Genomic DNA, 23,921 nt, shown 5'->3' with positions numbered 1-23,921 from the left:
TAAATGCATGGAATTCCAAGGAAGAAAACAGAGTCTGTTTCCTTCTAAGCAGAATCTGTATGTGGCAAGGAACAAAAAAACCTAATCTATGGCTTGGATTCTCATTCTCTTAAGTATTTATGCAACTAACAACCACAGGAAACAATATCTGTATCCGTATCAGTTACCAAGACTGTGCTACTATTTCTTTTTTATCCTGGGGGCTAGCTGGCATTATCTGGTAGCATCCATATGTTTCCGTTCTTTTAGCCTTCAAAAGAGAGTGGTTATATCCAAGTTTCTTATTGGGAATGTTCCTGCTGTATAATACATTCTAAACTGTGCCTGGGAACTCTTGGTGAGAATGCTACTTGGTCTAGACCAACCCTGCGCCAGAGACCTCTCTGGCAAACAAAAATATGGCAAATAGATTTGGAATGCCCATTGCAGGGCATTGTTTAATGTGCTGATATAGAGGTACTCACTGAAAATTCCTTTATAGCACAGCTTTAAGAATTTGGGCTTCAATAGCTTGTAGTATACTTCAGTAGAGACAGTGGCAAAAAATACCTCAGTGCATATTGGATCCAGCTCCAAGTTATCTTGTCTCTATTTTCAATAAAACACGAAAAGAGATTTGGAAGCTATGAAAGAAGGTGATAATATAGTGAGAATGAATGACAGCTGGTGCTGATAAAGGGGAATATTTGCTGGGTAACCTAACTATATATGAATATAGGAGATATGATCAATGGGAAACAGGTATCAAAGTGATCACTGGCAAATAACTGAAGTCAGAGCAGTCCAAAAGAAGAGAAAATGACTGCATGGTTTATTTCTGATCATCTTATATAATGACATGAATCAATCACAACAACATAGAGCTGAGCTTACAGCTTGTCTTTTAAGTGAAAAAGAGGGTAAATCTGGAGTTCGACAACATTACACATTGGTAGATGAGCAGCGAGTGGTCCAGTCTAACAATGAGTGTGTCCTGGCAACTCACTTGGGAATGGGTAGGATGAAAATGCCACCATCCATATTACGAACAAAATACCTAGATCAGTCTGAAAATACAGACTTTCAAAGAGAGTGCCAAGGCCATTAAAAGCCAGTTTGGGCTCCTGGGGAACAACAGACAAGACCTGGATGGTTACCACCGGGCTTTCTCTAACATCACCATAATTTTTAAGTAGGATTATTGCAAAAGACAAGCTTTCTCTGTGGAGGAATAGTTATACAGTAAAAACTATATTTGAAAAAGGAAAAGGAGAAAATAATTTTACTTAGGGATAGCGGATCTTGTACAAAAAAAGTTGATGCATTTACTTAAACAATAATGCCTACTGTTGCTTGAATCATGCTAAGGGGCGTTACATTTGAGAGCTATGGGAAAGTGGTGTTTTTCTTGAATCACAGCCAGAAACACACCAGGCTGTGTACCCTAGGACATCTTTTAATGGCATGAGATGCTTGTCCAAGGGCACCTCAGTCAAGATAAGGCTTTCTTGGTTCCTACTGTATCAACAGAAGCCAAAGGTGGGGATTCAGTTGCTTAAATCCAGGTATTTTGTGCTATATAAGAAGCCCTGGGATATATTCTGTCTGGCCTCCAGCTGCCAAATCTAAAGGACAGGAGGGCACCCTGTGTCACTCTGCCCTGCATTTGTCTTTGTGTCAGATGTTCAAAGGTATCTGAAATGTCAGTGTATGTCTATGTTTGCACAACTGTATTTCATCACTAGTAAGCAAATATATTCAAGAGAGTTTTTCAGTTGATTAAATGTATTTGTCTGCTTTAGGATGTGCTGAATATTTTTAGATATTTCTCTGACTGTTAAAAGAGCTTCCAGTGAGTATGATGAGGCCATTAATACACACCTCCCAAGTGCATACATACACTGCAGATACTGAAATGTACATACCTGAATCTGGATCTCAATCCTTCCCCTTTCTATGGCTGTCTAAATCAACAAATAAATTTCACTTTTAGTACTCAGTTCAATTTTCTAAGAGTATGACTCCTGTCAGTGATGTTTGGATATCATGAATACTCAAGTCCTGGACACCTATGTTTAGGCATCTGAATCAAGTTCCTAGTGATTTTGAGCAACCATATATTGTCGGCTAAGATAAATGTGTCCAAGCCAGCAGAGCCTGACTAAATTTATTTTCCAAAGGTTTAAGAAACTATCTGAAATGATCTTGTAACTTCCGCAATTATTCTCTTAGAACTTGCAGAGGCCAGGGCAGGCCCCGGAAATTGGGAGTAGGGCAAACATAATATTTACCTTTAAATAGCAACAAAAAAAGAAGGATCCAGAAACTTATAGACCAGGTAACCTAACTCTGAAAGTCACAAAGACAGAGAAGAGAGATGACCAATCACTTTGCGAACACTGACAGGATAAGAGGATGATAAGAAGCAGCTAACACGTACTTGTCAAGAACAGGTCACATCTAGCCAAACTGATATCCTTTCCTGATGGAGTAGAAGCATAAAGTTTAATGTAAAGGCATATAAAGTAGTTTATTTTAGTGATCCTTTTATTTATTTTCATTATCCCATAAATAATGGATGCCAGATCATTAGTCTCTCTGCATGGGATTTTTATGTCTTGCATGTGGCAAATGCCTCTTTTTAATGTGCGGTATATTTCCTAGGAAATATTGCTAATTGCCATGCTGCGGTAATTGTCATACCTTGGCAAGAATTATATGAGGCATATATACCAGAATTTGTGATGGAAGTATTGCCATCATGAGAAACTACTCACGTCTTTGAGGGATTCCCCCTTCTTGAATCACAGTTCTACATCTGTGTCTATCATGGTCAGTATTTCTCAGTTAATCACGCTCTGCATTGATGCATTGATTTCCCCAACACTTACACTGCTACTCAGAATGCAGTGATCATTAAACAACACTGATGTAAAAGAGATATGGATGAGGCTCTTGAGTTACAGAAACAACACTAAATTCCAAAGCCATTTCAGAGCAAATTCAGTAAAATTTCTTATGAAGATCCAAAGGCCTTAGGATTTAATATGAAAATTATTGACTAGCATTTTTCAAAGCCCAGGCTTCTCTCTTAATGCCTTTCATCTAAAGGTGATATAAGGCAAATGTCTGTAGTGTTCAACTATTTTTTCCCAAAGTACTATCATGGTAGACTTCTTACTATGGACTACCAATCATAGTATTTCACTACAGGAAACATGCACTGAATAATAAGTTGGCTTTCAGTAAAGATTTCAGCAGCTAGAAAGATGTACAAATACTAAAAAAGGTCAGTGCACTCCTCTTTCTCTGTATATAGATTGTCAGTATTTTCTCATCTTTTTTAGTTTAAAATAGTTCTCAGGAAAATTGGTAGGGTGACATTTGAGAACTTTAGCATAAATAAAATCTCAAATGTGTAAGGGAAAACTGACAATGTTAGTAGGTCTACACATGATACATAGTGGGGTTTTTCAAAAATGTCTTTGAGGTAGATAGAGAAATGACTTGGATGTCTATCGCCCAGTTTAGATGTCTACATACATTTTTAAATGCCTTTTTAATGCTATGAGTGCCTAAAATTGCTATTTTATCTTATCTATAGTTAGCAGTCTGAAAATTAGATTTCTAGTCTCCCTCAATAGTCAGTGATGTGAGGAGGGTATCCCCAGAGGACAACTTGTCCCACCTATTTTATGATCAAAGTAATAATTATTTTTTGTCTAAAGAGAAAGCTCAGGTACCTATCGTTGTCTTGGTGTCTTTGAGGAGTAAACAAGAAATATCAGGGCATTCCATGTACAACTTTGCAAATAAAACAGCTGGGGGTGGGAACTGAGGGAGCATCAGGTTGGTTGATTCCCGTTTTACTTAGTTATGAACTGAAAAATGGATGTAAACAAGCTGAGCATGTAAAATGTTGGAGTAGGATAACATTTATTAAAGCATCTAAAATTAATGTGAAAGTGTTTAATGAGGCTGTTCTCTGACGGAGAAATGTCTAGGTTCTTCTTATAGTCCTCTAAATATTTCTTTTAGGTTCTTTTCAAAGTTTCTTTGAAGTCTATCAACTTACATTTAAGAATCTAAGGATTTTTATAGGACAGCTTCTTCCTGGATTTGTAAAATTCAGGATCGAGCTAGGGAGTCTCAGCCTGAAAAGCTTGGATCTACCGCTTCATCTTTTTCTTGCCAAAATGCTGAAAAGAAATTACTTTGACATAAAATGTTCAATACAGCCAGAATCAAAGCACTTTTTTAGACTCTTGGGAAAGAAGGCAAAGCAAAGGGAAAAAAACCACAAACCTGTATTGACAAATGATGAAAAGTATCCCCTTCCTGTCAGTAGATCAATGGAAAGAGCACCTACACTTGCTCAGATCCAGATCCAGGGTTAATTCCCTTGTCTGCTTGAGAGCATCGATGCCCACTTGGTTCACAGTCCAGAACAGTCTCTGCAATAGGAGCACTGGGGGTGAAATAGTGCCTATGTAGGCACCATTATCGTGCCCTGACAATATTTGTTGCATCAGTGATTGAATTGAGATGTCACTGGATTCAGTCCCAGATGGGTGACATAATCCCCAAACAAGATAGTCATTCTCTGTTCTCTCACTTTGTCTCATTTCACTTGGTTTATGCATTTAAAAGGCACTATTAAGCCAACTCCTACGAACAAGAGAGGAAAGAATTATGTGTCTTCACAAAAAGCATTCATTAGTTACATTGGTACTCTATAAATTTATAGCAAGCCAAAACCAAACTTTATGGTACAAGGCAGCAAGTAGAGTGAAATATATTGGCAACCATTCAGTCAGTTACCTGAAAGAATAAGAATAGAAAATTTTTCCCACCAAGATTCCTCATTGTTCCAAATCTACTCTCAAATAAGCCAAAAACACTCCTGTGGATGCTGAATATTTGCCCGAAGAAAGTCATTCATCTGCATTAGAAAAAAATAAGAGGTGGATAAAAGGAAACACTGAGATATTGGGATACTTCAAGAGCAGTGACAAAAATTGCTAAGTATAACCACAGTAAAAAGGTTTGCAGCTAGCTTGTTTTGATTGGCTGCGTCTTTGAGTAGATATTCAAGCCAAACTGTGCCTATTTAGCTTAGAATGTCCTCCAATGTCCTTCTTCAAGGGATAGTGTGTATGGGTTAAATTACCCTGTGAACAAGTTCCCCAGCTAACAAACCTGAAACAGTAGCCGAAACAGGACCCTTTCCTTTCAGTAACTTCTACATCTGAATTATATAGTTTAGGTGCTTCGCACTTGCAGCTCAATAACTATAAATTGTTACTTACTTTGAACAAAATCCTGTGATTTCCATCAGAAGTTTCTCTTCTGTTAAAGAAAATCTCAGGGCTGACTGACCAGCATTAAGCTTTTTGCATTTGCAGACAAAAATGGGGGATCATAGAAGTTCAGTCACTCACAGCAAGGCTCAGACTGATTTCCCTGCCATGCTGCAAGAACCATTGCAGTGGGAGTCACCGGGGACCCAGGGGCCTCTGAGCAACCTTCTACCAGTGAATAGACAGTGGAGAAATTGCACCTGAACTAATAAATCTCTCAAAACCATTTGAGGAAGGTCTCTCAATCACCTAAGCTAAAAGAAAAAGAGATAAAGGGGACAATATAAGCATGAACATTTTGTTTTCTGTTCTACTTAGTTCATACCTGAAGGCCCAGGAAGCAGACACAAGATACATGAGCACACTCTGCCTTCATCTGGGCTGCTGGCAGGTCTACCTGGACATACCACCTCCCATTCTGCTCTTCCAGAAGTAATAAAATCTGCCGTCATCGTTCTGCTAGTGCCAAAGGCAGAGAAGAGTTTTCTGCAGAATGGTTTGCAAGAAAATTAATTGATGACAGGCTTCCTGGCAGTTTGCAACCATAACATTTGTTTGATCTGCTGATGCCACTGTTTTATTCCCTGCTAATCAGCTATTGCTCTCTTTACTGTACAAGGGCATCTCTTCTAGCTGTTGTTGGCATGGAGAAGGCAGACCTCCTAACGGTAATAACTCTACTCCACAACAACTTTCAGTTCATATCGACACATATTTTATAAGATCTCAGAATACTCCCGAGAAACAATCCTGACACAGAACAGCCAATGTTTGACAATCTGCCTGACTACCTCATGGTATGGAAATCCAGCTTTGTCTGCCTACTCCTTGGCTTCAGTACCAATCCCTACTTCACCAAATGAGACAGCTCCTGAGGGGTAATCTTGGTCTTTATTTACACACACCTGGACTCATCCCACCCAACATCACTGAGCTGTCTACATTTGAAGCTCTGTCTCCCTCTGAGTCAATGGAAGGAGATAGACAACCATAGATCTCCATATAGACAAGCTAGGTTGTGCTCTGTCTACCTCTCTGGTTACAAAGGGATCTTAGGATGATTAGACACCTCAGATAAATACCAAAAGTTAGACAGGAAAGAGAGAGAGATCAACTGAGAGATGTACTCAGATTACCCACATGGAATGAACATCCTTGAGATGACCTTCAGGTTGTGTCTGTACCGGTAAAATCTTAGTGCCAGAGGGCAGACAGAAGCAGGAAGAGCTTCAGTAGGGTGAAAGTTTTGTAGCAGAATTCACCCTGAAATTGTCTTTAATTTCTGAGATTGGCAAAGGGGAAGAGAAGAAGGAAAGAAAATAATATTTGTGGCTGTTTTCTTATGTCTGGTGACAGATTTGGGAGCTTTCTTTGCAAAGCAAGAGTGTAGAAAACTTTTGTTTTGCTCAGCTGAGGATCAGGATTCTTGGACAGTCCCGGGACACCACAAACTGGAGCTGTTGGAGGAATCCCAGGTGCTGTTGCAAATCCTGAGAAAACAGCACGGGGTTGCAGTAATCTGGTGCTAGAGCAGCAGAACTCTGTGTATAGTGAGAGCATGGCTACACAAACATTTCACCGTCCCATTTGAAAAGAAAAATATATTTAATACTAAATTTACATATGTAATGACAAGATTGTATCTTAATGAGGTTCCAAAATGCAGATTATGTAATCATTTTTTTAAGGATTTAACATTTTTTCCAGTAACTCACTGCATTTCTTGAAAAATACAGTTTGGAATTCACAGGGTACATATTACAGAGCCCAGATAATGTGAGCAAGTGAATTTTAAAATTCCTCAGTGTTTTAACTTTTACCCTAGTGCTCTGGTTTTTATTTAGCAGTCTTTTAAGTTTTGCAGAGCAGTTGGAACCTCATGAATGAAAACACCATTATAACAATCATTTATCAGTTGGAGAGATATAGAGTGAAACTGTACGACTTTCTGGCTCAGTCTTATAAAGATAACTCATGACAATATCTAAAATCACTTTTAGTTCTTTAAAACTGAAGGGAAACAGCAATTTGCGATGTCACAGTTTGGATGAATGGGCAACATTCTCAGAAGCAATCATCTAAAATAAACTGATATATAGGTTCCTGTAGGAGGCAAGCAATCTTGAAATCTCTTTTTAAAACAAAACATAACTTTGCATTCTGTCCCCTATTTAAATTACAGAGATTTATGTATATAGCTCACTCATTTTATATTTATTGCTATTTGCCTTTCTGAGTAAATTCAATGTACTAAGAGCAAATTGTGAAGTGCTAGTCACAAAGCTTTGCTGACATAAAACTAATAAAAAGCAGCCTGCTGTGAGATCAGTGATTCATTGAGAATGGTCAGCACCTTGCTTCTGGTGTAGATTATAATTTTCTTTCTTCCAAGCTTAGGAAGCAAAACCCTCTTTTGGTAACAGACTAACAGGCTGCTTCTTTCCAGATTTTTTACATCTCTCAGTTACAGCTACCAAGCAATCAACTGTGGTCTGCAGTCTGGGTTCAGGTTATCTCTGCCTTGTGCTCATTGCAGTGACTGAGAATGCAACATTTTAAAGTGTATCAAAAGCACTGAAACCAGAGGGCTTGAAGGAGTTTGATACCTTTCCTTCACAGCACTGGGCTTCTTGTAAGGGGTAATCTCCTGTTCGCCAGACTTTTAAAAAAGGATTGCTGAATCAGCACATATGATGAAAAGTGAGGCAGAGTTCATCTCCACAGTTCGTATTACCTCGAAAAACTCTGCCATTTTTAATGGTCAGAGTAATTAATGAATGCACACAGTAATGTCAAGTGGGAGTGACAGGCTCAGAACTGTTAAAGCTGGCACTGGTGATATACCATCATCTCAGTTACCCTATGGAGTAAAGCAGCCCCTCTCCTTCCCACCAGTACAGCTTTAAGTACTTTCAACCAGTGTAGCCATGAAAAACTGATTTAGCATATTATGCTTTCTCCCATGTCCACAAAGGGATTAAGACCCTTTACATAGATATAAACATAGGTACCTCAGCAGAACTAGGGAATTCAGCGTTGATGTGATTATTGTGGATGTGCAATGGCAAAACAGCATCAGCCTTTGGCTTTTTTTTTTTAGCTAGTAAAGCCTTAACCAGAAAACAGAACAGAGGCAGGGCGGTGACTGTCTATAGGGTATTAAATTGTTTGTATACTCCCTTGCATGATTTTGCTCTGTCCATGGCACTTTCCCAAATAATACCCAGGTGAAAATTAGGGTTTGGATATGGCCATTCTATTTTGGAGGCTAAAGAAGTAAAATACCATAGCAATGCTTAGATTGCACCAGCTGGTCTCTGTGACAGAAAATTAACCCTAGAAATATTTAATTCATTAGAATGGATGCAGATTAGGAATTTCCAGGGACTTCTGCAGGGAGCTAAGCACAACAAAAGATTAATCAGAGAAAGCACTCCCTCTCCAGCCCTCCTTGGGCTTTTCCTATTAGGAAAGTACACATTCAAACTAATATAATCTTCAAAATTATTCACATCTGAAATAATGGATATTCGAAATAATAATGGGAAAAACGTGGGCAGCCAGCTGGCTCACTGCTCCTGGTATTGCTAGCAGAAAGGACCACCCCAAAACCAGAAATGTTTCTCATATATTGTTTTAAGGCTATGGTGAGTTTAGCCAGTATAATAATTAAGTGAAAAGCTTAATTAAACCCCTCCGGGGCAGATTGCTAAAGGTCAGGTTTCAGATACGTTAATGAGCCGCTAAATGCTGCTAACTGGAAAAGGCTTTTTTTAAGTCCTGCACAAGCCGGCCCACTCATACTTCTAATGCCAGCACTGGGCATATCAGATATCCGTGGGAGTTTTGCCATGAAAAGAAAGCTCATCTTGTGCTTAATTTACAACCATTTCACCAGGTTTTATGAGAAGCAGCTTGAAGATGAGGCCATGCACCACAAAACTGGGAAAGAGCTCGTTGGTCTGATTCCAGCTCTTCACGGGGTCCTCTGGCCACTGATTTGGGGGGTGAATCAGAGCCAGGCAGGGAAGGAGGCCGTTGTTGGTGGTCCTTTGAAAAGGCTGAAAAGCAACAATGGAAGGAGTCCAGGGCCTGTGGAAAAAGCAGCAGTCCTGCTATCTTCAAAATTGGAAAAGCAACAAAATTTAACAGATGTCTATTAGTTCGCACAGTTTACTTCTTGTGTGTCTTAGTCTAACACCCAAGGTGTGAATCCCCTAAGTATGACTTACGCATATGTTGGTTGATATCTGGCTTTAAGCATATAAATTGCAATAAAACTCCTGTGTTACAAGAGAAAGGCAAGGTTTGATCAATGCCAAGCATTCACTGATGGATCCCGGTGATATTTTAAAACTAGATTTCTTTTTGCCTCCATTCTCCTGCCATAAAATTGGTGTAATACCCATAACAATCTCACAGAGGTCATGATATTCATTAATGTATGTCGTGCATGTGGGAATTGATGCATGCACTACCATATCAACCCATGGCAAAACGATCAATTTGTAATCAGTGCTGTAATCAGACGAGGGTAAATAGGACCTGAGACTATGCAGTGAATGAGGTAAGCATTTGTATCAATTCAAAGATGGGTTTCTAAATGGTATTACTATAAGACTAAAATTAGTAAAGTCAAAAATTTAAATACCAGAATTAAGGACTGGAAGAGTTGCACAGCTTTAATTCATTCTTCATGTGCATATGGATTTTAATGCAGTCAGCCCCATGAATAGATAAGGATATAAAAGCATGATTCAGGCCAAAGGGTTTATGTATCTCAGCATCCTATCTCTGATAGTAGCCAGTGGCAAGTGCTTTAAAAATGAGGATTTCAACAGGCGAAGTGTAAAGTCATACTTTCCCAAAACGTGCCCTCATACTAAAGCTGCTTCTTGGCTCTTTGGCTTCCACATCCTAATTGTTATCTCTGATTTTAGTGACCCTTTCCACCCAGTTTTCCTCCACGAATGTATGCAAGTCCTTATAACCTCCTGAATGGTCCATATTGGTGTTACAGGTTTTTTGATGCCAGTCTAGCTGAGAATCAAGGAGCAGCAGGCACAACATCAATGTGTTGCAGTAATATTTCAATAGAGCTGCATAATTAAACGTAAGGAGTAGAGTTTTATTCCAGTCACTTGGATAAGTCATTTCTTCTCTCTTTGGTTCATTTTGCTTTTCACTCTTTGACTAATGAGAGGAAACTTTTAGGTTCAACGACAGGGTTTTGCCCACACAGAGGTGTGCTGAGCACCATTATAACCATTTGGCAGCTCGGCTGAATGAATTCCTGCATCTACAGCATTCCCTGGCACTGCTGTTTGATAAATGGTCTATATACAACCTGCACATCCTGGATCTGCAACCTGTGATCCCCAGGGCGAATTTATAGCGACAAGTTAGGAAAATGGGAGAGGGCTGCTGCTCCTTCACAGCGCAAAGCAGCACAACTTGCGTATCACAACAGAGGGAAGCAGCTGCATCACTGCATCACCCGTGGGAGGATGCTTCCCTGCCTGGGCAGTCCCATCAGTGGGACAATCCGAGCCAGGCCCTGACACCCAACATCTCCCTCCCCAGTGCCATCCAGGCTTGGCAAGGGCAGCAGAGCAGCCTCTCTCTACATTCCTGTGCAATGCAGAACGTGAGCTTTTTTGGGAAGGGAAAGGAAGACTTAATACCTATTTTTCAAATTGCTGAGTCAGTCCCCTGTGTTTCCTCTCAGCAAACAGAAGCAAAAGGCTAATGTTGTCTTCCGCTCTGCATTCCTGTCCCTTTTCTGAAGTAAACAAATGTCAGCAAATCCTGCACTGGCAGCGCTGTTAAAAATAACACCCTGTCAGCAAATGAGTTCATTCCCTTTGGTCTGGAGCTCTCTCTTCACTGCAGAAAATGAGTGTTTTTACATCAAGATAAGTAGTTTAGATGGAAACCTCAGTGGCCGAGTGAAGAGCAGGCGTGCTATGGTCTGTACCACAGTGTCACTGACTGGAGTAATTTTCAGATAGAAATTATTGAAGAAGTAATGGATTTGGACTACATTAACTTTCAAGATAGAAGTTAGCCCTGCTTTGCTGAGCTAGAACCTGGCCCTGGGTTTGCAATAAAAAATTAGCTACTTCAGCCGAGATGCAATGTTGGTTCTCTTTACTGTATTACAAACCCCACAAACCAATCTCACCACAGGACCAGAGCCAGTGTGAAAAGATGGAGCTATGGGAATGTATGAGAAATATACATGAGCGGAGAGACTATATCCCTTTCAGAGGGAAATAAATCCCCACAAAGCTTTGTTCAGGAGAGTTTCCAGCAGTTCAAGCAAGGGGACATTGGTCAGTCGGATGACTAATTTCACTGGGGAAAGTGAAGGGTGAACCTTTTCCTGCTTATTGCTTGTTACACTCTGGGATCCTGCAGTTCAGAAACATCAGATTATGCTGACAAATGCAACTTGTCACTGAAAGGTAAAAGTTTTCCCCTTTCAAAACTGGGTCCCACCACTGAAAATGCTGTGGGAAAAGCTACACTCATGGGTAGCACCAGAAACTTCTCTCACTCTCTTCAAACACTCGTGCACTTTCTTCATTTCCCCAGACCTACAAATGCATCACTCATTTTTCAGACACGTATTCTTTCACAGCCTTTATTTGCATCTCCAACTATTTAACTGGTTGAGGGTTTTTTTTGCTTTTCTATGAAGAGCCCACAACTGCTCGCTCTTTGACTAAAAGTAGCAAATGACCAAACTCATTGTTTCTATGAATGATTCAAGAATAGATTCTTTTTTCTGTATGCAAGCATCCACATTTGATCAAAGCATTTTCCTTTCTTGAGTCTCACTAATACTGTATTCATCTGATTTTCTTTTGGATGTTACTGGATTATCAAGTCCAAGTGATAAACAAAGCATCCTGATCAGTGTCACAAATCCATCCTGTGCTTTTAGCATAAATGAATATATAATAAATTCATTAATAGCTAGACCTAAATAATTCCCTTGTCTTCTATATGTCACTTACACTCCTATCAATGAATAGCAATTTCCATATGTGTAGTCCTTGTTTACAATGTTCATTAAACAGCTTAGATGAGAAACAGTGAAAAGCCTTTTAATTCATTGCTAAGCACAGCAGAAAACTAAGCAGGATTCCAACTTTATATACAATTTGCAAGCAGTATATGTTAACTCAAACGTAAATCTCACATAATGAGGTGTGCAGCCTGATGACTAATCACATCCATTGAAACATTCTCCATGTTCAGCTCTCTTTCAATGCATGGGGTGGGGGAGGGTTGGTACTTAATATCTGAGTTCCTTCTAACAAGAAGAGGAGCTTCTATGCATGAAAAGTTGTAAAATTTGACCTTAAAATGAACCGTAGCAAACAAACCTTGAATACAAAGTGGTGTCACTGAGGTTCAGTTAGAAATATGTTTGTGTCTGGACCAGCAGGTCCTTGGCTCATCTTCAGCGCTCAACCCTGGGCTGCTACCCAGGGATGTTTATGGTGAAGCTCTGGAAAGGCCTTGTCAATGTGATGGATCCAAAATTGGGTAAGATTCAAAATCAGAGATGCCAAATTCATGTTAGCATTAATTATTCCTAATTCAAATCAAGATCAAGGTCCCATCATGCTGGTCTCTGTGCAAACAAGGATAACGTTGTTTGCCTTGGAGAGTCTGCAAAATGAGAAACAGAAACTGATGAAAGATTGAGGGTGTGTGGAAGGGTGTGATGTGCAAGTAAATAGTCACATGCAGTTTAGCCTAGTTCCTGTAGCTGCTTGTTCATATCTGGGCTTCTTCATGTTGACTGGAACAACATTTATTTTGATGTGGATGGGAAAGGGTAGAGTGAGGGGGCTGTCAAAGACTGTTTTGCTGATTAGCTCAAGGGAGCATGTAAAAGAAAGGAGACCAAAAAAAGCAAGAGAACCATTGCTTTGCATCTGTGTTTCCAACAAATTGGCATTAATTTAATTTACAGATTGTTGTTCTGTGGGATCTTGGATCCTCAGGATCCTTATGATCTCGGAAATTAGCAAAGAGACTCTGCTATGACTGCTACATCATTACCTTGTTTTCTTCTTCTACAGTAATGTGTTTCTGTAGAGACAGCCATTTGCAATGGAAGGACTTAAGAAAACAAGATGGAGACAGAAGATATGAATAATCTCACATAGTTTCAACAGCCTAAAAGTCAGACTCTTGGGCTGAACTAGCTGTCTCAGCTCATTTTTTTAAAAGGTAAAAAGAAAGAGGCATTTTCATTGAGAGAGTCATGCAAACAGATAACCTTAGGCTAAGGCAGCCAATATCTCCTGCTGTAGTCACTGCAGGGAAGTCAGCTACAGTGGCTATGGCTGTAGTGGAGAAGTTCGTGATACTTTACGGAAGCCGTGTTAGGCTGATACTGAGCTCTACTGAAATGCCATTATACAACAAACATCAGACAGAATTAAATGTTTGCCTCTCTCCTCATTGCTTTTCAGCCTCAGACACTCACAGGGTTGCTATCTGCTAGGCTCCACTAAAATGCCCATGAGGAGAACAACTCTTTTATGTTTTGATCTCATCAGCAATTCCTGGAATTATTTAAAAGGCTTTTAGAAGTGCTCATGTGAGCAGAAATAAATGCAATCACTTGGAGCCCACATGAAGAAATCAGCCATAGTCTGTATGTTTAATGAAAGAACCCCGTGATACACTGTTATTTTTTTAATGGGGCTCACATTGTAATGAAGTACACCAAAACTTTGGTAGCTGGAAGCCACTGAAGTGTTCAGGCCTGCAAAGTGGCCATAGGCTGGCAGAAATATTTGTAAGGAAAGTGAAATATCTATTAGGAATAGCTGACTTAATTTATGCTATTTGTGATAACTTTAAGTGCATTTGTTGTTTGTTGAAAGTGTTGAAATCTAGCAATACCAGAATCCCTTGTGTAGCACTGGAAACTTCCCTGAGGTCCTTGTCACTAAAGATGCATGGTTCAGCTGACTGAGGTTTCATTGCACTTGGTTAAATACTTCTCCTATAGAATCCAGGTCTGCAAGTTAGCCGATTTATCATTATATGGATATGTTACTTAAAAGAACAATTCAACCTTGCATATTTTTCCAGATGGAAAGGCACAGCAGGGTGTAAAACCCTCTGTCAGCATGTCTGCATAAATCCACTTAGAGAAAAAAAATGTGCATGCCATGGCATTACAACAGGACTGTACCTAGAAATTATTTAATTTCTCTGTTTAGACGCTTTTTTATATCACAAAATGCTGTGTCTCAAATGAGATAAAGATGTGTTTATTGAAAACTAATTTTCTTCAAGGGATTCATCAGCAGATCTTGGCTGGACTTTATATATTAGTTGCTGTAAGCTCAGTGACATTGAGAAGATGCAAATACTGTGATATCACTGATAATCTCTATGACTAAAGGAAGCTTCTCCCTTTGGACAATGCTAGTCAGAGGTGCATTGCTTCCACAGTTAGATGCAATGTCTCCAGAGTCTGAATCATCCCAGGCATCTTAGTGGTAGGATGAGGTCCTACTTCATCTGTTGTACTGAGGTTCTGGAGAAAGAGTAAACCACTAACCACTTTGAGACAGATTTAGTCCCTCACCTTCCTCATCAGACCCCCTTAGTTACCCTACTTAAAACTAAAATAGTCTAATAACTAAGGAAAATTAAATAAAGAAGAAGTGGTCAGCAATGCAACCGTGTGATTCAATTACAATCATTTTAGAGGCACATAGATATAAAATGAAAACCATTCTTTTTCCACTTGTATTTTAATTAGTTTTAAAATATATATATTCTATTTTCTCCTTAATCAAGCTGAGAAGCTTTTTATTCAGCATTACGATCAAGGTCTATTTCTTACCTGGATTCATTGTCCTGAGATTTACCTTTGTGGAAGAAGATCTAGGTTAAAATACACTTTTCCTCATATATCCTAATGCTACCTAAGGGAGCACCGAGCTTCAAATCCTCTGCCTTCTGCATCAGGTGTAGTGGGTTGATCCTGGCTGGACATCAGGTGCCTACTAAAGCCCCTCTATCACTCCCCCTCGTCAGCTGGGCAGGAAGAGAAAATATAATGAAAGACTCATGGATCGAGATAAGGGCAGGAAGAGACCACTCACCGACTACAGTCATAGGCAGAACAGACTCAGCTCTGGGAAATTAATTAATTTATTGTCAATAAAATCAGAGTAGGGTAATGGGAAATTAAACCAAATCTTAAAAACACTTTCCCCCCCATTCTTCCCTTCTTCCTGGGCTCAACTTCACTTCCAATTTCTCTACTGCCTCACCACACAGGGAGAAGGGGAGTGGAGGTTGTGGTGAGTGTATCACACGTTATCTTTGCTACTCCTTCCTCACACTCTTCCTCTGCTCCAGCATGGGGTCACTCACATGGGAGACAGTCCTCCATGAACTCCTCTAACGTGGGTCCTTCACACAGGCTGCAGCTCTTCATAAACTACTCCAGTTTTCTAAATGTAAGTGGTGATGCTAATATTAGTGATTAAGCAGAAGAACAAATGCATCCTACATAGCACTGTGGTGAGATGGAAAGTTCCTCCTCTGTAAAAAAGTGATGATGTGAGCCTAAACTGTTTAAAATGGGGTGTATTTTCAAATCAATAGGCCTGAATAAGTTCATAGTTTCATAAATTTTAGGGCCAGAAGAGAATATTAGATCACAACCTTGTCTTCTGTATACCACAGACTGTTAAGTTGCACCCAAATAAACTATATTGTCTTAAAACATTTAATTAGACAGAGAATGGGTCATATCAATGCGCTACTAAGGGCCATGGCCCCAGCTATCATGGGACATTGATTAGACAAAACAAGCCCATTTTTTCCAGGAGATGAATTGGCTTCTCTAGTGCTAAGGAAGAAAACAAATCTTAATATGCCCTGTTTGTCTGTTCCCAGGGAAGAAGAAGTATCATTTCCCCCTCAAGGAGTTATAGGTTGTTTTTTCTAGATAAAATAATGCAAATGTCATTTCCCGTATACTCACAGCAACGAATTATAATGTAAAAGTGTACTTACTGCCCACCACTTTGATTTCAAAGAAAGCTGTCCTTGCATCCAGTATACACATGGCAAGATTACAGGTGTGGCTGCTAATGCAAATTGAATGTAACACTTGAGTTTCTTAGTGCAGAAATGTTGAGTAAAGCAGTGCTATGGCACTTACTTCTAAGGTGCTTTTTTCCCTATGATTAAAAGACACGTGATTTTTTTCTATGATTAAAACTTCCATTGCAATGCCCATCGCAGTTTTTATTTTAAATATAGCATAGACAACAAGGATCTCATCACATTGACTTCTATCACCTATAGCAGCAAACCCTCTTATGCCTTGACCCCAAAAAGTACAGAGTCATGCTGGTCCCCCTTCCTAAAAAGTTTTCAAAAGCTGTCAGTACCCAGCCCCTCCTTCCAGCAGAGCCCAAGTGACTTCACACCGGGTTCTTAGTGGGTATTATGCTAAGCAATATCCGCAGATGAAATTCCTATCCCTAGAAGTTGAGGGGTTGTGGCAGAAGCAACAGCTAAATGTTAAACAGGCATGCTTTTCTTAAGACAACAGAGAAGGTAGACTGGTTTTCATGCATAAGTAATCCTAAGCATCTTAAGTCAAAGTATGATGTTACAGAAGTAACAGACCTCCAGAGCCTGCATAGAATCCACCTGACAGCACTAAGACAAGACATAGCTAGCACCTCCATTAACATTTATTAATCTAACCTTTTATTTTTAGACTTGCACTGAAGACTTCATGACCTCTTTAGACAGTGTGTTCCAGTGTTTAATGAATCTTAGAGGAAGAAAGCTTTGTTTTTTCTGGTATCTAACCTAAATGTTTTTTCTACAAATGAAACCAATGATTCCTTGTCCTTCTTCCAGTAGAAATGAGAAAGAATTGATTGCTGTCCTCTTCATAATAACTTTTTTTGTGGTGAATATTATTGAGTCCCCTTGGCATTCCAGTCTACAAGGGGAAAAAGGCCAACTCATTCAGCTTGTCTTTGTGTTCCCTGTATTTCACAAACAGGTTATTGTTTGCTGGTTTTATTCCCCAAGGCATTCACTCCTTTTTTTTTTTTTTAAATGTCTCTGCCCACAGTAGGGGGGCTGTAACTAGATGATCTTTAAAGGTCCCTTCCAAGCCAAGCCATGATTGTATGATTCTATGAAAATACCACAACCCATTTCAAAATAGTGTTCCAGTTTAGGCCTCCATCATACCAGAGTAAGAAAAATTATTTCCTCCAAACTATTTGTTATTATTGTTGACTCTGCTTTTTATGTGTTGTAACAGAATATTTTTATTTATTCCCTTTGAAGTTCCCCATATTCTCCAATCTTCTGTCTCACTTCTCCTTCGCCTGTTATACCTTATTATGTATTTCTTTCATTTGATTTTGTAACACAAAGCATCTTGCACTTATCTTCAATAAATTCCACCTTATTGATTTCTGACCTCTTCTTCAAGCTTAAAGTATTGCTCTACATAGGGTTTGAACTCCCCTCCCTCCTCTCCATTCTTCTTGGACCAGCCCATCTGCACTGATTCTCTAAGGTGACTGCTAATAGTTCAGATTCCTTTGGCTCAGCTTTTAATTGATTAATTTCTCCAGGCGCTTCAGGCTTGAATAAATTTAACTGAATCAAGCAGTCTTTAATATGTTATCTCTTATTTCTATCCCTGTCATCTTTAAATTTATTTTAAATATATTTTCATAATTAACTTTTTGTTTTGAAAATTGAGGCAGCATTACATATTTCCACCTTCTTTGCAGCCTCCCTTCTTTGCTTTCCTAACTTCTCAAGTAATGGACATAAAATTTTGTTGCCTTGTTTCTTCTTAAGTAGTCATAGTCCATTGCTTGTCTGGCAAATAAAAAATTGCTGTGCTTCATTCATGTCATGTTAGTACTAGAGAAACTTGGCAGTTTTGACCCAGAGCCAAAGACCCTGTGAACCTTCCTAGCACTGCTCAGTGAACTTAACTCCACTGTCACTGTTGTCAGCAGCATTAGTGATGGAGCTGAAGGAAAAGAATTTTACTGAGTGACTATGGTGTCTGAATCATCAGAAATGTCATGAAAATACTGATTTCTGTTCAATTCAGAAAAAAATGAATTTGAATCTTTGGTGGGAAAGGAGAACAGACCTGTTTATCTGGGGAGAACAACAGAGGCTGACTGGAAAACTTGGTATCAGAATAATAATGTGGGAAAACCTGTCAGGGAAAGATTTCTTCTTGTGGCAGCAAGGGAATTACTGCACTGTATTCCCCAGTTCCTGTATTTATGTGGCAGACCAGAAGTTATCTGTAAATGGGAGATAAGTGGAAATTCTACATATGTGCAATAATAATAATAATAAAATTAGTACCAGTTTTCAACCTCAAAGATATTAAAAATATCAATATTTTGTCTCTTTATGATATTAATTGAAAAAAGTCTAGAGTTTAATTACAGTATTTCAATTTTCCACATTAACACAAGTTAGTACATACACATTAACATGTACTCTTGGGCAGACTTTGCATACATATGTTTCACAGTAAAACCCCTTTCTGCCAGTCATAAGTACCTGCTCTAAGATTAAATGCACCTCTGTACTCATCACTGAGAATGTGATACATGAAAATTTATAAATTAATAACAATAAAAACATGATAAAACTGCAGCTGTGAACATATTCTTTCAGGTGGGCAGATAAGTGAGATTTTGTAATATGCAGGGAAAAGTCAATATTACTGTAAGTTGTTGATAGAGCTGATAGAACATGGCTTCACCTGAGGCTTCTTTGGAAAACACCAATCCATCATAACAAACTGTTTCTGCAAAACTACTTCTTTTGATAAATTTCCAATTTAAAAACACTATAGTGATAAAAAAATATTTTTATTTGATTTTGTCAATCACTTTTAGCTGTGATTCCTAAAAAGAGCCTCCCACAGGTATTCTCTCCATACATTTATAGGTACAATGTATATGTATAACAACAGCCTGCAAATAATGGGTCCATTTCAGTCACATCTGAAAGAGAGACGGAGATCTCAGAGTCTGCTGCAATTCTAGAAGTTTTGTGAGAATTGTTGCCTAGAAAGAGTAAAAAATCCTAGATCAGTACCTCCTAAAGTGGGTAGAAAGCAGAACTCAATTATTTTCTATTTTATTGGTGATATCCAGATGGCAAATTAACACATGCTTCTTGGACAGCCACCAGGGAAACACACACCTAGCTGTGCACATGTGGTTAAGGAGACCATCACTCAGCAAGTAATTAAGTGTCCTCTTTCCAACTTTCTTTTCTTGAATATCTATCCCTGCACTTTGTCATTGAGACAGAGAAAGAGCAACCCTTGGTTCAATCCAGTGTGGCTACTGTCATGTTATTAAAGGCAAAAGAGAGAAGGAGTGCCTAAATCTGGAAGAGAAAGGGATGTCAGGAGCTGGTTTGTGAAGACAAGTGTTACAGCTTTATGGGATATGAACAAGTTTTAAGTAGTAAAATCATACATTAAAGGGACCTCTGTCAGAAACATCTGGAAAAGAACCATGCAAAATCAATCAGTAGATGCAGAGGTGGGGACCATAGACATCTGAGGAAGATTATTGTGCTCTAATGTCCCCAAAAAAGCATGAAACACAGCTCCTATACCATGAAATTAAACCATGCTAGGATGTGGGCATGGCCCAAGCTCTGCAGGGTACTTATACTCTTGCTTTAAGCATAGTATAAAACTACAGCCAAGTCATTGGATTCAGTAGCTTTACTCAGCCCAAGGAGCCAATTCTTTCTGCTTGACAGTCCAAAAGTGATGATGTGGAAGACTGCCATGCCTTGAGAATTTGAACGGGCTTATTCTACACTTACCAGAGTCCCTCTTGAACCAAGATGCCGATTTGTAAGAGAGCAGGATTTCCACACAGGATTTTTGCTAACCACAAGACTGCTGTGGTATTGTATGTTTACCTTTCACTGAGGACACTGATTTGCAGTAATGCAGGTAGCATTAACAGAACTTGACATGTTATGCTGTAATTTTCCCCATCTAGAATGGCTATCAGGAGTCTGTTTTGGGCAACATAAGCATCTGCATGAACCAAACAATTCAAATTAAAAGACAAACTCAACAGACCTTTTGTTCACTATTACACATTTCATTATTTGCAAATCTCCCATTGTCATATTTCTGGTTTTGCTACAAGAAAATTAGCTTTGTGCATGCTCTGTTGCATGCAATTTTTCTACTGCAGAGAGCGAAGGCACACAAACTGAGGCAGAAGCATCTGCAATCTGCTGCTACTTTCTCTGCTCAGTAGTGTGTTTCCTTATGTCGTGTAGAATTTTGTCAGGTCTTGATCCAAAGTGCAGAGAACTCTTTACTTTCTCATTCAAACCCAAATATGTGTTTTTAATTTGTGAACAAAATTTTGATTTGAAAGCCAAACCCTTTTGGCTGTGTTTCTAATGTGAGTTTTCACCTTTTCCCCAAAATTGAGATTCTCTAATGAGAAAGAAAAGAATATGCTTGTGCAGCTAGCTAGCTAGCTAGCTAGACAGACAGACAGACAGAGTCAATATGCAAATTATATTAATATGTACAAATAATGAATATCTTTTGCTAGTTAAACGTTTTCCAGTAAGCTTAGCTTCAACTTTACCATTCTGTCTTAACTTTTAATAGCTGTAGACTTCCTGGATTGTGACTGTGATGAGTAAGATGAAAGTAAGTCTGTATTATGCTTTAATTTACTAAGAAATCATACCCTTAAAACACTGCTCAGGATGGAATACAAAGTAAGAACCTCTAATGGAGCACTGATCACATCTGGCTCTTTTCTGAGTGTCCTATCATGTAAGCTAAGTGAATTCCTTCTCCTCAGGAGAAGCTGTGGATAGCTGAGAGGAAAAGAGAGAGAGAGGGAGAAATAATAATGAAAAAAAATCTCATAAGTTTTCTAGACAATTGATGTGGACCAGTGATGTAGCCAGTACTATACTCTCTCCATCATCACCACCAGCATGTCTACATTCATATAGTGTGTAAACTTATGTGCTAACACAGAGAAGTTCTGGTTTCACTCAGTAGAGAAACATCATACAGATTTTTCTGGTTATTTGTACTAATTGGTAGTCTATTTTTTTCCTTTGTCCATCATGAAGTACCAAGGCATCCCTTTCTTGGTCACACCTCGACATTTCTCAAATAATGTCTTTAATTTACACTCCCTGGAAGAAAATGTTGTTACTTGCATTTGTGTTTCAAACTAAATTCCTTAAACCTTGAAAGATGTAGTAGGATGCCACAAGGAATTTCAAGATTGAACCCCAGACATGAACCTAATTTAATGTTCTCCTTTGTCTTATATAGGCAGTCCATTTGGAAACTAATTCAATGTCCATTAAAATCAATGAGCATCTTTTAAAGAGTATTTCATAATTTCATTTCTGAGAATAGAAAGGCTTAGAATATCAGTCCATTAATTTAAGCATCTGCATAAGAATTCTGGTATCTAACTTTAGACAAATTTTTGTTTGTTTAACTGGTGACAAAATCATAATGAAGCTTGTCTGACAAAGTGTTTTGACTGCTGGAGGATGAAAAACCTGGAGGATGATGGGACCCCCTTTATATATGGACATGTATATACTTTGTTTTCTCATTTCAGGTCATGGAACCAAAGGAGTGTTTGAACTTCTTTCAGGATGGCGTCGAACCAGAGAGAATCTACCATTCAAGGACAGAGTAGCAGATGCCTACTCAGATGTCATGGTCTCCTATACAATGACAAGCTCCTTGTACTTCATAGCCTTCGGCATGGGTGCAAGCCCTTTCACCAACATTGAAGCTGTAAAAGTTTTTTGCCAGAACATGTGTGTTTCCATCCTGTTGAACTACTTCTACATCTTCTCCTTCTTTGGTTCCTGCCTGGTCTTTGCTGGCCAGTTGGAGCAGAACCGTTATCACAGCATCTTCTGCTGTAAAATCCCTTCAGCAGAATATCTGGACCGGAAACCTGTGTGGTTCCAGACCATGATGAATGATGGCCATCAACATACTTCTCATCATGAGACCAACCCGTACCAGCATCACTTTATCCAGCACTTCCTCCGAGAACATTACAATGAGTGGATTACCAACATCTATGTCAAGCCATTTGTGGTGATACTGTATCTCATCTACGCTTCTTTCTCTTTTATGGGGTGCTTACAGATTAATGATGGAGCCAACATTATCAACCTTCTTGCCAGTGAGTCTCCAAGCGTCTCCTATGCCCTAATACAGCAAAAGTATTTCAGCAACTACAGCCCAGTGATAGGTTTCTACATTTACGAACCTCTGGAGTACTGGAATGGCACTGTGCAAGAAGACCTAAAAACACTAAGCCAGGGGTTCAATACAGTGTCCTGGATTGAACAGTATTACCAGTACCTTCGAGTAGGTAACATCAGTGCAACCAACAAAAGTGACTTTATCAGCATCCTGCAGAGCTCCTTTTTAAAAAAGCCAGAATTCCAGCACTTCAAAAACGACATCATTTTCTCCAAAGCTGGAGATGAGAACAACATAATTGCTTCTCGTTTGTACCTGGTGGCCAGGACTAGTGAAAACACACAGAGGGAGGCGATAGAATTGTTGGAGAAGCTGAGGCCGCTCTCTCTTATACAGAGCATCAAGTTCATTGTGTTCAATCCTACCTTTGTTTTCATGGACCACTATGGTTTATCAGTAACTATGCCTGTCCTGATTTCTGGTTTTGGCATCCTGCTGATGTTAATACTGACCTTTTTCCTGGTTATCCATCCTCTGGGAAATTTCTGGTTAATTCTCAGTGTCACCTCAATAGAGCTGGGTGTCCTTGGCTTGATGACCTTATGGAATGTAGACATGGATTGCATTTCTATACTGTGCCTTATCTACACTTTGAATTTTGCCATAGATCACTGTGCACCCCTGCTTTATACATTTGTACTAGCTACTGAGCACACCCGAACTCAGTGTATAAAGAACTCCCTCCAAGAGCATGGGACAGCCATTTTGCAGAACGTTTCTTCTTTTCTTATTGGGTTGGTCCCCCTTCTCTTTGTGCCTTCAAACTTGACCTTCACACTGTTCAAATGCTTGCTGCTTGCTGGCAGTTGCACACTTCTGCACTGTTTTGTTATTTTGCCCGTCTTTCTAACCTTTTTTCCACCTTCCAAAAAGCATCACAAGAAAAAGAAACGGGCCAAAAGGAAGGAACGAGAAGAGATTGAATGCATAGAGATTCAGGAGAATCCTGATCATGTTACAGCAGTCTGAAAGGCTTATTAAAAATAATAGTATATTCTCTTTTTAAAAAAGCGTTGCACAGAGATGCAGGGAAAATAGAGCACAGATCTCAGCTGCTTGTGCTGGCCAGGTCTGACAAGGCAAAGGAAGATCAAGAAGGGGTATTCATGACACATCAAGGTGCAAACTTTTTTTAACAGAAATAATGAAAGTAAAAGTAATCTCAAATGTTTCCTTTGAATCCTCATTCTCCACCAGGGAAG

General features: G+C 39.2%; 1 protein-coding gene across 1 annotated transcript in view; it reads left to right on the top strand.

Annotated features, from left to right (window-relative positions):
* PTCHD4 (patched domain containing 4) overlaps positions 1 to 23,688 on the top strand; it is an 80,609-nt gene extending 56,921 nt beyond the window's left edge. The window contains exon 3 of the mRNA XM_010181373.1: positions 22,055 to 23,688. Within this exon, the coding sequence (XP_010179675.1) occupies positions 22,055 to 23,688 (1,634 nt within the window). The remainder of the gene's footprint in view (positions 1 to 22,054) is intronic.
* Positions 23,689 to 23,921: the final 233 nt, after the last annotated feature.

Source organism: Mesitornis unicolor, unplaced genomic scaffold (assembly GCF_000695765.1).
Source record: "Mesitornis unicolor isolate BGI_N332 unplaced genomic scaffold, ASM69576v1 scaffold17500, whole genome shotgun sequence".
NCBI classification, from domain to species: domain Eukaryota; kingdom Metazoa; phylum Chordata; class Aves; order Mesitornithiformes; family Mesitornithidae; genus Mesitornis; species Mesitornis unicolor.
The sequence above is the reverse complement of the archived record's forward strand: the minus strand, read 5'-3'. Positions and strand labels throughout refer to the sequence as shown.